Source organism: Oreochromis aureus, linkage group 8, assembly GCF_013358895.1.
Source record: "Oreochromis aureus strain Israel breed Guangdong linkage group 8, ZZ_aureus, whole genome shotgun sequence".
NCBI classification, from domain to species: Eukaryota; Metazoa; Chordata; class Actinopteri; order Cichliformes; family Cichlidae; genus Oreochromis; species Oreochromis aureus.
Window position 1 is genome coordinate 16,006,239 of NC_052949.1, and position 16,765 is coordinate 16,023,003.

Genomic DNA, 16,765 nt, shown 5'->3' on the forward strand with positions numbered 1-16,765 from the left:
CTTGGGTTGGATGATCTGTTGCTTAATCTGAACATCATCGTCCTCCTGTGAATCACTGATGACCAAACCCATCATCACTGGGACAGCATAGCGGAGGCTAACATACACAGCCAAATCCACCCTCTACAATGCACAATGTGTGGCCCTTCCAAAATGAAGAGACACTTACACGTTAACACACAACGAGTGATTTAGCACAGCATAGTTAAGTAGAGGTATATCAGAGGTATATTGCTTGTCTTCTCTTTTTTTTCTCTCAACAGGTGATCCAGGAGATTTTTTTTTTTTTTTTTTTTTTCTTCTTTCTCTTTGTCTTTATAAGTGCCCTTTCTCACTGTCCCTTTTCCCCTTCTGTTTTTCTTTTCCTTCCTCTCTTTCTTTCTCCCTTTCCTATCCCCCAGTCATGTCTGTCCCATCTGTAACAACTGAAAATAAAATAAATAATAACAACAAAGCTTGATCAAATGGACCAATACGGCAATGCCATGATGATCCATTTGGCAAAATAAATCCATTTGGTATCCTTGTTGGTCTTCAGACAACAATTCTGACGGCTTAAGAACCAAATGGGACAGACAAAAAAAAAAAAAAAAAAAAAAAAAAAAAAAAAGAGGTATATCAGCCAAACAGCTTAAACAGTGTTAAGTTATGAAATGTATGCGGTGCTTATACATTTAAGGTCTACCAACTCACCCCATCCATTTTTACATGTTTAAGATGGCTAATCCATCTCTTTTACTCTTCTCACCATGCTCTCTCCACACATGGCAACGTTTTACACAGACGAAAATACCTGGTGGGGGGGACAAAAAAAAAAAAAAAAAAAAAAAAAAAAGAGGGAGAGGAGATAAATGAGTTACTCTCCAAGAGCGGTCACATCAAGCTGTAATTTAGCAATCAAACCCGCAGTCAGAAACATCCTCCTGTTTTCTGTCATGTCGTGATTATGGATCAGTTTGCGGTGCAGGTGTCGGTTATACATTGACACGCCACATGAAACCATAACGAGGCAGATTCAGTTCATTATGAATCTCATAATAATTACATTCATTTATTGCATCAATATGGAAAGGAGCTAAAAATTGCATTTTTTTGGACAATTTGTCACCAATCGCTTTGACCATTGTCAGTCTACAACACCGTCGTTCATTGGCCTAACATCCTAATACTAAGAAGGCATGATATGAAGTAGGGGTGGGCGATATAAACGATATACGATAGAAACGATATAAATTTGGCCAACGATAGAGATTTTGACTATATCGCGATAGCGCATGTTGATGATGTCATCAAGCTGCGCCTGTTTCGGTCGAAAGCATCGCAGCGGCTACAACCATTATCATCTGCAAATTATGCCGGGCGACAGTCATAGCAAAGAGATGAAGCACTTTTGAAATATGGGGAAAGCCAAAAACTGCGCTTCCTCCACTTCCGTAATATTGATTCATTAATGTTGAATTCTGTCGCAGCTGTTCTATTCCTATGTTGTTGCAGTATATTAATAACTAACCTTGTATTGTGGATGAATAATCTCAGTTGTTCTCCTGACTGAAGTTTGGCCCGTGTATAACATCCTGCTATGCGATTGCATTTGTCCATACAGAATCCCTCACGTTAACTTTTATTGAGTGGAAAAAAAGTTGGTGTTCATCCTCCAGCTTCACTGTGCTAATGTTATGCTAACATAGCTGTGTCGCTAGCAATCACGTAGCACAACATTATATACCAGGTAGTCCAACTTCAGTAACCCTGCAAACGCCACTGCTGTTTAGTTTTGTCTTCATTTATGTTGGAAGTGGTAGCAGAGCTGTACGTTTTAATTAGTGTCAAAAATCTCTCAGTCAGAACATGGTATGTCTTGTTTAGGTGGAAACTAGCGAGCTAACTTCCTGTTAACTTGTAACTCCGTTAAATTTAAGAAATTCTGTTTTCATGGATGCCTGGATGTTAAACTTAATTGTTACATCTGGTAAAGCAGCAACACTGATGATTTTATTAAAGATGAAAGAATTTAGACCGTTTTTAACTCTCAGTATTCGTTTGACTTTGGGACCTGAAGCGTACGAAGTTTGGGACCTAGATTACTCCGCGAAGCTCCTCACTACGGCAGCCGTAATGCTCTGACAATCCATCAAGCAGTGCGGCTTACCAAAGTTGTACTAAAACATTTTTAACAGATTTCTGCACGCCCAAATCGGTTCGAGGTCAGTAAGCACAACCAGAATTCATACATAAGGCACACTAATTTTTCTCAAAAATCGAGAAAGGATTTTAAGTGTGCTTTATAGTGTGGAAAATACGTTATACAGAAGAAAAGAATATATCGTGATATATATCGTTACCGCACATGCGTCAAATTATATCGCGATATGGATTTTAGGCCATATCGCCCAGCCCTACAACAAGGTGATTCTCAAAGAGCTTGTGGCCTGGTCTGGTTGAGCTGCAGGGAAGGGGTGGTGCAGCAGGCTTGAGGGGCAATGCCAGTAAGGCTGGGACGTGAGCTGCAGCCTCATCCAACCTCTTTTTTTTTTTTTTCCAGGTGCCAAGCTACCCTTCAGTTTCATCATACCATCCCTAACGATAACTGTAGAGTTGATGGAGGATGAAGACAGCAGAGAGAGCAAAAGAAACAGGTAAGAGCGGACAGGTAGTCAGAGTTAACAAAAACTATTAAAGCCAGTGTAGCTTCTGTTTTGAACACATTTATTGATGATGATTATACATAAATAAGCATCGAGAGCGTCCTGAGCAACTGCATCACTGTCTAGTATGGTAACTACACTGTATCAGATCGCAATACCCTACAACTGATAAGTGAGAGCAGCTGAGAAGATCATTGGAATCCCTCTCCCCTCCATCCGCAAAGCCACCAGCATTATGGAGGACCTCACACACTCCTCACACAGAGTTGATGGAGGATGAAGACAGCAGAGAGAGCAAAAGAAACAGGTAAGAGCAGACAGGTAGTCAAAGTTAACAAAAACTTTTAAAGCCAGAGTAGCTTCTGTTTTGAACACATTTATTGATGATGATTATACGCAGTGTATTATACTGTAATCAGATGTGGATTCTCATTAACCGCTTTAATAGTAACTATGTGTCACAAATAATATCTTATTAACAGATAGTGAAATAAAATGGTGATGAAGACAGTAACTCAAGAACAAGGGGCGTAGGATTTTTAATTGATACCATAGGTGCATCTACTAAAGTTTTGGGGTCAGTTTGAATATCAGTGACCTTGACCTCAAGGTCAAAGGTCAAGTTTTCTGAAAATCTTGTGAATGCTACAACTCGGTGACAGGAAGGAAGTCACCCAGGTTGTTCAAATTTGTACCTTAGGTGCATTTACTAGGAGGCTGAAGGGTTGCACTGGGGGTCATCTGTAGAGGTTTAGAGTCAGCAACCTGTCTGTGAACGTGGACAAAACAAAAGAGATGATTGTTGACTTCAGGAGAGCACAAAGAGCTCACTGCCCACTTAACATTAATGGATGCTCTGTGGAGGTCATCAAGAGCACCAAATTCCTTGGTGTCCACCTGGCGGAAAACCTCTCCTGGTCCCTTAACCCCAGCTCCATAACTAAGGAGGCCCAACAGCATCTCTACTTCCTGCAGAAGTGAAGGAAAGCCCATCTCTCACCATCCATTCTCACCACCTTCTACAGAGGGACTGTCAAGGGCATCCTGAGCAGCTGCATCACTGTCTAGTATGGTAACTGCACCGTGTCAGATCGCAATACCCTACAACTGATAGTGAGAGCAGCTGAGAAGATCATTGGAATCCCTCTCCCCTCCATCATGGAAACTTTTAGCACCTGCTCCATCCGCAAAGCCACCAGCATTATGGAGGGCCTCACACACCCCTCACACACACTCTTCACCCTGCTGCCTTCTGGAAAGAGATACCAGAGCATCCTGGCCCTCACTACCAGACTACCAGAACAGTTTCTCCCCCCAAGCCGTCAGACTCCTGAACACTCAGTGACTGGACTGGCACACACACACACCTTCACACATGTCACTACCAAGCACTTATCTGCACTATCTCACACTCATACAGACACACACACACACACACACACCAAGTTACTTTTGCACAATAATCAGCATTTTGCACCTTTCCATTGCACTATCTTGTGTTGTTTATTTTTGAAATTTTTTGCACATTGCACTTTATGTCGTCCTGTGTTTGTCCGTTATATGTCATATGTAGCACCAGGGTCTTGGAGGAACGCTGTCTCATTTCACTCTGTACTGTACCAGTGTACATGGTTGAAATGACAATAAAAGCCACTTGGCCTGACTTGATCTGTATTTTGTTGGGGTTGCTTGGAGATGAGTGCCATACAGTTCCAATGAGCATACATTCCAAAATATGCAAATTAGCCCCATACCTTATGATGACATATGTTCAGGGTATGAACATTCTATGCTGAAAGCTTATAAATATGCAACCTTTGACAGTTTGTCTTCAGTTGAACTTTTGCACAGCACAGAAGATTTTCACTGCGATCAAATTAGGTTCAAAGATGGTTCAAATTGGGTTCAAACGTTTTTTTCTCAGAAAGGTAAGTTTGAAGAGACTTGTAGCACATGTCTCTGAATATTTTCGTACGGTAAATAAGCACTTTTGAAGCTTTTAATGGAGCTTTATGGATGATTTCTGTAAAAACTGAATTTTGAACCAAATGAAGGATTTTGTATTTCGTACCATAAACTTTAAAACTCAAATTAAGGCATGAAGAAATTGTTTTTATTTTATTTAAACATATTCATAGACATCCACTTCATGAGCTGACTAAATTGATAAAAAATCTAAAATAATACCAAATTTTCTAACTGGACACTTTTCATGTAGAGCCTCTCTTGGTATGTTTGTTTTATGCCATTACTGATGTTGGTTTTCTTGTTTCTAAACAGAAATCAAAAAACCAAAACGTGGCAGAGAAGGAAATTCCTTCAACGTCTCAACACAGGTAAAGAAATGCGTGACTCTTTAATCTAATGTTGCTGGAGATATTTATAGCAGTGGTTTGTGTGAGCTGTTTTATTTCCCTTTTATTGTTATTTTTCTTCCGCCTTGTGTGTTTATATCATTTTTACTACTTCTAGTTTTGTCTATTATTTATATCCATTCAGAGATTAGTTGAAAATATAGAGTGTAAATGTACAAAATACATGATTTTGTTCATTTGGGTATTCCATAACAGTTATCAATTTTCATTTGCAATATCCAGGATGTACTCCTTGTTAAAAATTTCCACTTTGAAAAATAACATTTCCACTTTTGTCCTCATCAGCGTCCCGGAGGTTTCTGTTGCTGCCACACCACCTAACCATGAAAATGGTAAAAAGAAGAGGAAGAAAAGAAAATGGAGACACTTCTTCTGCTGTTTCTCGGTTTGCTTTTACAGAAAACATATGAAATGCACATTCTCCTTAAAATGTACTTGTTAGTTTTAAGTGACTTTACTTTTTTAATAACACTATGTTTGTTCGTTCTCTACAGGAAACTGACAGCGATACAGAGGCAGAGCCCACCACTGTAAAGCCACAAAAAAAGTCTCGCTGGTCTATTTTCAAATTCTGGAAGGTATGTTTTATGGAAAGAGTGACTGTCATCAAGCATTTACTCATCACAATGAAATGGGAGAAATTAAGAGCAATGAAGCACATGGCTATGTCCTGTACTTTGGTTTCCTTCTACAGAGAAAAAGGCAGGTTGCTCCTGAAACAACAGTGGAACCTGATAAAAGAGTGACAAGTGAGGGAAACTTTCATCTTCTCACTTTAAAGCAAAATTCTTTTGGGATCCTTCTGGTTGCAGATTTGATACTTAACATCCTTTTGTATATTTTTGCAGATTAAAGAACATGCAGCATGACTGTACACCTGCCGAGTCAGCACCGTACAGTTCAGAGGACTCAGTACAGGTCATTTGGCCCCAAGCAGGACAACCAGAATGCCCCGAGGACAAAACTACAGACAATCCCAGGTAAGTGCTTTTAATATTTTGGCTGATTGCTGATCAAAATAAGCATTAGATGGTTGAATGCTGTTCTCCAGAGAGACAATGTTTGTTTGTTGTCTTGTTGTGCTTGATATGCATCCCTGACTCCTTTCTTCTTTCTGCATCCAAGTTCCCACCAGGTTAAAAACACCACTGAAAATGGTGAGCCATCAGACCTGAGTTGGGACACTTTGATTATGGACTTTCTGGCACAAGAGCACGTACGGGAGCAGCTGTTTAACATGTAAGAGAAAAACGTCCTCCAAAATGTTTAAACTTCAAAGCTCATGCATACATGCACATACACTGCTTAGCGTCTTGACATCTTTCCTAATTGTGTGTCCTTGTTTTACCTTTTTACAATAGGATAGTGAAACATTTCAACGATGGAAAAATAACGGAAAATCAAATTCAGACTGTGGACCGCTTGGTGAGTACACGTGGTGCACAAAGACCAAAGCTCACTTTGTCAAAGTGGAGAAAATGACTTATTTTACACTGATACTGTAAACTTTGTGTTTGTGTGGCAGGTTTCCAAACATTGCAAACACCTGCTACATGAACTCCTGCCTGCAGAGCCTCCTCAACACTGAGGAGTTCATTAGAGACATCAGCTGTCAGGAGATTTTGTGGAGAGCAGTGCCAGAAGCTCGGCTCTTAAGGTGCGCTTCGTCAACCTTCTACTTTCTTCAAAACCTGAAGAACAAAGATATCTAACACCAGAAATGTCTGTTTACCCTTTCCTTTTTACAGAAGGCTCATTGACATCAGGGACTGTCATAATTCAAGAGATTATGGCCTTAAAAAACACCGCCTAAAATCTTTTAAGAAGGCATTCAGCGAACACGTTCCTGAATACAAAGGCAGTGCACAGAAAGTACGTCAGCAATTTGGACGTTTCGTTTTTTGCTTTACCTTCTAATGTTTATGTTCTGTTTTAAATCTCTGTGTTTTTCTTTCAGGATGCTCATGAATTCCTAACCTTGTTCCTCAATGAGGTCAAAAGCCTTTCACCTCACCTGAAGAGGAAAGCAGCTCTCCTGGGCCGGGTTATACCTGCCCAATAGAAGATCATCATGTTTTCAAAATGGAAAACATGAGGACATGCAAGAGGTAAGCCTGTCTTTCAGAAACACAGGGCTGATTGCAACATTTTCATATACCTCTTTTCCACCTACCCGATCGTTACTTTAACTACGTTACTCCTTAAATGTGTAGCTGCGGTCACCAATCATCACACCAAGAGGAATTCACTAGCTTGTCTCTTGACCTGGTTCCAGAGGGGTCTGTTGAGGACATGTTAGAGACATACTTGAAGGTAAGATCACAAATTCCAGTGGAGTTGTAGTATCACTGATCTTAACACACCTTTCTTGTTAGTGTTTGTGTGTGTGTGCATATGTTGTGATTTTTCTAACATAAAGCCTGTTTTCTCTGTGCTGTTGTTCAGGAACAAAAAATTGAATTTCTCTGTTATTGTGGAGGGACGACCTCGGAAGTGAAGCCGTCTTTTGATACACTGCCAAGGTGAGTAAGGTCACATCAGAATTGATCGACTGACCTGATTTCCAAACTGTGGAGCAGTAAACATCACAGTTTTTTAAGACAACACTTGAGCAGTCATTTTCCCCCATCTTCTGTTTGTGTTTGACACTCATTCTTCTTATTTTGTTCCTTGGGTTTTTTTTCCTTTTCTGCCAGAGTTCTCATCTTGCACCTGAAGAGGTTTGGCTTCACAAAACCAACAAGCTTCAGAAGGTGCATGACCCCGTCTGGCTGCAGAGGGACTTGGTGGTGTCATCCAAACAGGTAAAAACAGACTGCAGAACATCTCAGAGAATCAGCTTAATTATCGCACTGATGTGAGACTTTATGAAACTAACACTCTTTGGATTTGTTCCTTCTCAGGATGATGGCTGTTATAGCCTTGTAAGCATCATTAGTCACTATGGAGGCACAGAATCAGGTAAAACAACTGACTTGTTACAAACAGAAAATGATTTAACAGAACTTGCTACTTTTCAGTGAAGGACTCACACACAAAAGCTTTTGATGTTCTAAGAAGCACTAAGTCCAAATCATGAATCAGTTGACTTTTAGAAGTTGGATTCATTTGTCTTAATGTGATCTCAGGACACTACATCTGTAATTCCGTGCATCCTGAGGCGAGTCCGCAGGCTACATCAGATCCTTGGCTCACCTATGATGATGCACGGGTGCTCCACACAACTGGATCTGCAGTTTTTGAGGAACAGCAGCACTCTGCCTACATCCTGTTTTACAAGAGAAACGTAAGAAGACACAGCAGCTCATCCTGAATTGAGATCATTTTTAAATGTCCTATTACCTCGTTAATCAGTTTTGTCTTCATTCTAAAACAGGATGTGGAAGCAAGTTACAGCCATCATCATGCTGAGAAGGAACAACCGTCGTCTCAGACCGCAGGTAAGTATTGCCCTTAGGAGGAAGGGTCCACCCAGAGAGCCTGGTTCCTCCCAAGATTTCTTCCTCCAGGAGGGAGTTTTTTCTTGCCACCGTCGCCTACATTCACTGGTCTCATCAGCAGAGACATTGTTAACCTTCTAAGACCTGGACTCTTTCATGGCATGCATTTTTAATTTCTCTGTGCCATTTTGGGTTGATTGGGACCTGATGAATGTAAAAACAAAGAATTACCTGATTTTTATTTCGGTGAAAAATGAGATCCACATATGAGGACATTTGTTTTACATTTTGATGGAACAGTGGCAGTATGATGTCCTCATAAGTGGATATCAGCCCTTTGTATAACAACATTTTATATTTTGGTCTAGACAACCCAAAATGTAATGTCCACATATATGGACTCCAGGTCCTAGGAGGTTAAAACAAAGTCTACTAGAGATAGTCCTTTTCACGACCAGTGTTTGGCTTGCTCTCTGGGAACAACAAAAAATTAAACAAATAAATTAATAATAAAATAAAATAAAGAAATGATTTATTTATTTATTTTATTTTATTAAAATTCAAATAACAACAAAAATAAAAATAACTAATAAAAAAATAATAAAAGTATTCAACTGTGTTTTGTGAAATTTGTAATGAGTCTCAGTTAAGTTGATGTCACAGAAGTTTCTGTCATGATTCGGCTGTGTGGCAGGCAGGAAGTGGACCCAAACGCAAACTCACGGGGACACGGGGGATAAACTCAAAAAGCACAGCTTTATTGCTGGAAACACAGATCACAGGTTACAGAAGACTAAACTGGGAAAACTAAATATAAAGCGCACCAGGAAACACGGGGGAAAAAATCACACACAGCATGAGGGAGAACACGACGCAGAACTGAGGGAGACGCAGACATAAATACACAGAGGGGTAACGAGGGAAGTGGGAGCACGCGGGGAACACAGGTGACACTGATAATCATAACAAGACATGGCAGGAGTAAACGCAACACTGACGGGAGACTGTCAAAGTAAAACTCAGAGACCCATCATTTGTCATTTCTTTAGTTGAAGTTAACATATAACATAGTTTGAGGACATACAATAGTATTTTGACACCAACAAGGTAGGGGTGGGCGATATAAACGATATACGATAGAAACGATATAAATTTGGCCAACGATAGAGATTTTGACTATATCGCGATAGCGCATGTTGATGATGTCATCAAGCTGCGCCTGTTTCGGTTGAAAGCATCGCAGCGGCTACAACCATTATCATTTAAGGATGTGGAAATGTACATAAAATCAATATCAGACTCCACCAACAAAAAGGCTCTCAAAACAATATATATCTGTGAATTTTTGCGTGTATTCATATAATTATTACCTTTTTCTTTTTACCCCTGGTTTTGTATGTTCATGTTCTGTTCTTTTGTATACTTCATCTGTTTGTATGTTGTATACTCTTTGTTTGTTAAATAAAGTTCTGTTTAAAAAAAAAAAAAAAAAAAAAATACAACCATTATCATCTGCAAATTATGCCGGGCGACAGTCATAGCAAAGAGATGAAGCACTTTTGAAATATGGGGAAAGCCAAAAACTGCGCTTCCTCCACTTCCGTAATATTGATTCATTAATGTTGAATTCTGTCGCAGCTGTTCTATTCCTATGTTGTTGCAGTATATTAATAACTAACCTTGTATTGTGGATGAATAATCTCAGTTGTTCTCCTGACTGAAGTTTGGCCCTTGTATAACATCCTGCTATGCGATTGCATTTGTCCATACAGAATCCCTCACGTTAACTTTTATTGAGTGGAAAAAAAGTTGGTGTTCATCCTCCAGCTTCACTGTGCTAATGTTATGCTAACATAGCTGTGTCGCTAGCAATCACGTAGCACAACATTATATACCAGGTAGTCCAACTTCAGTAACCCTGCAAACGTCACTGCTGTTTAGTTTTCTGTCTTCACTTATGTTGGAAGTGGTAGCAGAGCTGTACGTTTTAATTAGTGTCAAAAATCTCTCAGTCAGAACATGGTATGTCTTGTTTAGGTGGAAACTAGCGAGCTAACTTCCTGTTAACTTGTAACTCCGTTAAATTTAAGAAATTCTGTTTTCATGGATACCTGGATGTTAAACTTAATTGTTACATCTGGTAAAGCAGCAACACTGATGATTTTATTAAAGATGAAAGAATTTAGACTGTTTTTAACTCTCAGTATTCGTTTGACTTTGGGACCTGAAGCGTACGAAGTTTGGGACCCAGATTACTCCGCGAAGCTCCTCACTACGGCAGCCGTAATGCTCTGACAATCCATCAAGCAGTGCGGCTTACCAAAGTTGTACTAAAACATTTTTAACAGATTTCTGCACGCCCAAATCGGTTCGAGGTCAGTAAGCACAACCAGAATTCATACATAAGGCACACTCTCGATTTTTGAGAAAAATTAAAGGATTTTAAGTGTGCTTTATAGTGTGGAAAATACATTATACAGAAGAAAAGAATATATCGCGATATATATCGTTACCGCACATGCGTCAAATTATATCGCGATATGGATTTTAGGCCATATCGCCCAGCCCTATTGTGAAGTATGCACTGGGATAATGTGTTAGCATGTTAAAACTTTAGCATGGTAAATACTTATCTAAAAAAATAAATCTTAGATATAATGTACATGTACAAAATTTGTAATTTTGGTCAGTAAAGATGTGGCCTAAACAACTTAAGAGAACCATCCCTAATACTAACAATACTAGATATATTATTATATGTACCAAATATGTATATTTGGGCATTTTATACAAATGGGTGGCAACCAGCTTAACACAAAACTTTTACTATGATGTATTGTCTATGTTACATTTTCTTTGTTTGACCATGTTTTTGCATTTATATCTATTGAACATTTGACAGGACACTAAATACCATAGTACTCGTGCATTACCGTAACACGTAAGGAATAACAGAAGCTCAAGTGAATGGCAAGACTGTCAGCAGAAAAAGCCCATTAACATTTATGTTGCCAGGGATTATGTAGGAATGCACAGATTGTATTATCTTAAGCAAAAACGCTCAAAATAACAATTTTGGTGTTAACTGATCCCCTCCTAAGCATAAGAAATGATTTTTAAAAAGAAAATACAAGTCATCTTTTCATCACTATATCTTTGAACATCAAGCCAGAACAAAATTGACGTGGCACATCACAGACATCAGAAAATGTTATCTTATTTGCCAATAGGCCGATTAGTCAACAGGGTGAATCCTGGCCAAAACTGATGTTCAGCCATGACGATACCGTGAATCAACCCCTCATTAAAAGAAAAATGCATGTCAGAGTTTAGTGATGAAATAAATGGTCACACAGGTCAACAAAAACCAAATGTGGTCAGATGAGTCATCATCGATAAGTGGGAGAGTGCATGTATGGCACACAGCAAGAGAACTGTAAAGGCCAGAATGCTTGACCCACAGAGTTGGAGAGCCCGGTTGCTTCGTCACGCTGGGGGAAGCATTTTGCTGTGATGGTTTGGCTGCCTGTAACCTCTTAAAGGAAGAGTCATTGCAAATCAATACAAAGCAGCTTTGAGTGATCACCCCCAACTATGATAAAATATTTCTATTCTGGTCAGGTCTCCTTCAGGATAACGATACCTAACATCACTAGAGCCCGAGGGTCACTAACTGGTTTGATTAGTGAGAAAATAATGTGAATGTGTTTTGGTCATCGCAGACACCAGTCAACTAACTAAACATCTAAAGGAAATTTTGGAACAACAAGCTAAACAATCCAAGAACTAGACACTACTAAACACTATAATGTAGTATACTTTGGAGATAACTAGTTGATTTCACAAGATACAAGAGTATTTTGAATTTTAAAGAGTATTTCAATAAGCAGTTGCAAGTTAGTGACCTTCGGGCCCGAGTGTGGTTAGGTATCGTCATCTTGAAGGAGACTTGACCAGAATAGAAATATTTTATCATAGTTAGGGGTGATCACTCAAAGCAGCTTTGTATTGATTTGCACCCACTTATGATAAGGTCAGAAAACTGTGACACTACAGTATTCCAGTTCATAAAAATATCTAAGATATAAAACAGATGCAAAGGCTGCCAGTCCAAGGAAAATGAGACAGTAACAACACAGGAAACAGGAGAGATTCTGTAATTACTGAGTTTCAGTGCCCTACTGTGCAGCCAAACTATTTCTGGGACCCCAATCTCATAATCCTCTGCCCGCTAACAAAGCATTTTCAAACTCATTTCCTGAGAGCATCGCGTCAGCCATAAAACCACAAATGGAGCAGTAAATAGCCTAATAATACCCAACAGTTTCTTTTTACAGCTGACTTTGTATCCAGTAGCGGACAGCTTAACTTGACTCTGTGATTTGGGAAAAAAATCCAACCAATTAAAAGCAAATGAGCAGGTAAGTTGTGGAAGAGTCGGTTTTGAACACTTCTTTTAAAAAGTGAAGGATAGGAAAGCAACCAGTCAATATTTCGATAAACTGGATAATGACAATAATCTGTAATATTGTAATCTGGCCTCTGTATAATAAAGATAAAACTGAAGGACAAACTTTCAGCTTTAATAAAAGTATTACATTAACTGTTTAGGAATTACAGACATTTTTATACAAAGTTCCAGAGGCTCAAAAGCAGTTGGACAATTGACAGAGCAGCAGCTGGGTGGGCAGATAAAGCTTTGTCCCTTCATTACTTCATTATAAGTTAAATAGATCTGGAGGTGATTTCAAGTATTGAACTTGCTTTTGGTAGCATTTCACTGAAAGTTTCAACTTGAGGTCCAAAGAGATGCTGATGCAAATGAAGAAGGCCATCTTTAGGCAAGAAAAAGAAAAAGAAAAAAAAAAAAAGGAAATCTGTTGCTAGATCAAGAATATGATGCATTCTTAGACAGCAGGAACGAACTGGGCATGGCAAAGCAACACCAAAAAGCCCGAAAGACTGCAGATGTGAAATGCATGATGACAGAATTATTTCCATGGTTGAGAAAACCATCTTCCCTACATCTAAGTAAACATTCTGTTGGATGCAGTCAAGACAGGCCTACATGAATGCACCTTGTTGTTGACAGAGTTTACAGAAACCCTCTGTAGCTCAGGAGGTAGAGCAGGTCACCTACTGATCGGAAGGTTGGTGGTTCGATCCCTGGCTCCTCCAGTCTGCATGTCAAGTATCCTTGGGCAAGATACTAACCGATTGAGTGAATGTGGCATGTTGTATAGAGCGCTTTGAGTACTCCGCGAGAGTAGAAAAGCAAAAAGGGTGGGTTGCACCATTTACAAAAACGTGCAACCCACTGGTTACACACAGAACAGGACATCTGGATTAGACTTAGGCCAGAAAACAACTAACAGATCCTGCACAGTTCCTTGGAAAAGGATGGAAAGAAAAATAATGATGAATCAGATTATAAGAAGAGGAAAGTATTCACAGGGAAACTTAACTACTCATGTTTCAAATTACACCAAATTATCTGTTAAACACGGTAGAGGGGAATTGGCATGTCTGACTGCCACTGGAACCAGGTCACTAGAGTTAATTGATGATGTGTTGATGGAAGTAGCAGGATGAATTCTGAAATGTACAGGGCTATGCTCTCTCCTCAGATTCAGCCAAATGCTACAAAACTGATCAGTGCAAATGGCTATAAACCCAAAGCATAATTCAGATGCAACCCAAGAAATTTTCAAGACAAAGGAATAGGATGTCCCTTCAAATGGCTCCATCAAAGCAGTAAAACATCTTAAGGGAGCCAACAGAATATTTGGTGATGTCCATGGGCTCTAGAGGTCAGGTTGTCAAGGACAGCAAATGGGAAAATGGGAAAGCTGTAAAAGTTTAAACAGTCGATGCTGTAAATTGTTTTTGAACTGCTTGAACTAAAGTTGATATTCTTTACTTCAGTCGCATCTCAGTTGTTTGATTAAAAACTATGGTTGTGTGCAGAACTAAAATTAGAAAAATCTGTCTGCTACAGCTCTAGCAAGTCTGTCTATTGTGTGGGTGTATCAAGAGCTCAGCTGCCACCCATTTCTTATGAGGAGCCAGTGCACAGTTAGCTTCATTCAGCAATCAGCCACCTGGCAGTATATACGCTAGTGAAGAGCTTCTCAGTTGGTGAGTGAACTGGCTGATCCACAATCAGTCCGGGTTGTGCTGCTTAACAGAAATATATGCATTTTCCTGTTATCTGTGACCACCACTACAATCCCATGTGATAAAACACATTGAGCTACCATCATCTTTGGCAAAGTTTATTAAAAGAATCACTGTCGGTATTAAATACGACTTTCAGGGTAAAAATAAACAACTGTACAAATGTATTTGAAACGTCATTTTGGGAGGGCTAAAAGGACAAGTTTGCATCCTTTAATGTTAAAAACACTATATGTTTTTATATTGTATATTGCTACAGGACATCCTTTACACTGTGTCCAGCCCTCCATTTGAGCTCCTGTTTCCTCCCCACAAAAAGGTAGTGATTCAAAAATGAGGCCTAACATAAGTTATCGTCATATCTGTCAGTATCAGTGTGTCCACTAACAATAAGCCAAAAATCGCACAAAAGCCAAGAAGAGGTGCAAGTTAGAAAATGGGTTAAAAGGCTGGTTTACATTTGTGTCACCGTTTCATGCTTGTACACAGTGTTGGGGGGGGCGGGGGGTAACAGAATACATGTACCGCTGTTACGTATTTAAAATACAAAATATCAGTAACTCTATTCTGTTACAGTTACCATTTATAAAGGTGGTATTCAGAATACAGTTACTTTGTTGAAATAAAGGGATTACACAGGGATCTTTTCCTGTTTCATATGTTAGGCTATGCCCTCTCTATTTTTGGTAATTCCACGCCGGTGGAAACCCAAACAAAACACGCATTAAGAGGCCCTAATGCCTGTGTCTCAATCTTACGTCTCATAATGACGTGAAGAAATATTTGTAAAAATGATTTAATATTAAGGCAATAGGCAGAGTGTTACAGGCATCGCCCTAAAGAATGTAGCCTCATGGGCAGTGTAGTCCGTGCTGCAGGGAGAATGGACTGCCATACCCGTTATGTGTCTGTGAGCGAGGGAGGGAGGAAAGAGAAAAGTATGAGCTGTCACCGACCAGAAACGGGAGATGGAAGCATGTAAATATAATAATAACCACTGCAGCCACAAAGAGTGCCTGACGAGCCCAGTTGTAAGTAAGCTATTAAGACTCGACTGTACACTGTGTTCGTGTTTTCCTCTGAAACAATAAGTTTCTGTTGGAGCATCCTTTCATCGCCTCTCTCTGTCTCTCGCTAGCAAAGTTGACCCAGACAACAAAGTAAAGCTAGTTTTCGGAGCCGCGGACGTGTTTTATATACGTGCAGAATAGTTTTCTATACGTGATCGCTGCAAAAAGTGCAGCCTTACCTAATGTCCACCCTACTGTTACTCATTTATATTAAGATTTAAAAATCCAGTTGGCATTGCTTTCAGAACTGCACATGATTATTACCTTCATTAATAGTAATAAATCACACAGCAATAGTACATTCATGTAGTTGTAAAAAGCATGATAATATCTTAAGTAATCCAAAGTATTCAGAATACGTTACTCTTATTGAGTAACGTAACGGAATACGTTACAAAATACATTTTGGGGCATGTATTCAGTATTCTGTAGTGGAATACATTTTAAAAGTAACCTTCCCAACACTGCTTGTACATTTGTCTGACAACAAAAACATGAAAGTATGTGATTAAGAATAGCTTCATATTATGAAATTCAATTCAATTTTGTTTATATAGCACCAAATCAAAACAATCACCTCAAGGCACTTTATATTGTAAGATAAAGACCCTACAATAACAGAGAGAAAATCCCAACAACTAAACAACCCCTTTTAAGCAAGCACTTGGTGACAGTGGGGAAAAAAATTCTCCCACTTCCCCCTTTAACAGGAAGAAAGATCCTGCAGAGCCAGGCTGATGCAGGGGCAGCGATCTGCTGCGACCGGTTAGCAGTGATGGATATAAATTAAGCTTTTACATAAGTTCAATAAGATCTGTATTCAGTCATCTGTCTGCTTTCCCAGGCATTTGGCTTCTACTCAATTCTTTTACATCACTTCCACTTTCCCATGCAGTAAAAGTCAATGCTGACATCATTGCCACAGTATAGTCCAATCATCATCCTGGCTGCCTTCTTCAAGCCAGTCAGCCTCCACTATGCCTACTTTAAACTAGAGATGGACCGATCCGATATTAGGTATCGGTATCGGTCCGATACTGACGTAAATTACTGGATCG

General features: G+C 39.4%; 2 protein-coding genes across 5 annotated transcripts in view; one reads left to right on the plus strand and one right to left on the minus strand.

Annotated features, from left to right (window-relative positions):
• Positions 1–16,765, minus strand: part of LOC116329825 (leucine-rich repeat-containing protein 51-like) — a 148,249-nt gene that overhangs the window by 108,909 nt on the left and 22,575 nt on the right. The gene's annotated exons all lie outside the window — the stretch shown is intronic.
• Positions 6,522–9,014, plus strand: LOC120441520 (ubiquitin carboxyl-terminal hydrolase 26-like). 2 transcript variants are annotated; one of them, XR_005614144.1, is made up of 9 exons: positions 6,522–6,677; positions 6,769–6,892; positions 6,978–7,128; positions 7,234–7,333; positions 7,466–7,542; positions 7,717–7,824; positions 7,924–7,981; positions 8,149–8,306; positions 8,397–9,014. XR_005614144.1 is itself a non-coding variant. In XM_039616809.1 (4 exons), the coding sequence occupies exons 1-3, from the start codon at positions 6,574–6,576 to the stop codon at positions 7,080–7,082; spliced, it is 333 nt and encodes a 110-aa protein (XP_039472743.1). In that variant the 5' UTR covers positions 6,522–6,573; the 3' UTR covers positions 7,083–7,128; positions 7,234–7,334. The 2 variants fall into 2 exon arrangements, 1 of the variants encoding a protein (XP_039472743.1); XM_039616809.1 differs by lacking the exons at positions 7,466–7,542; positions 7,717–7,824; positions 7,924–7,981; positions 8,149–8,306; positions 8,397–9,014 and having other exon boundaries at positions 7,234–7,334.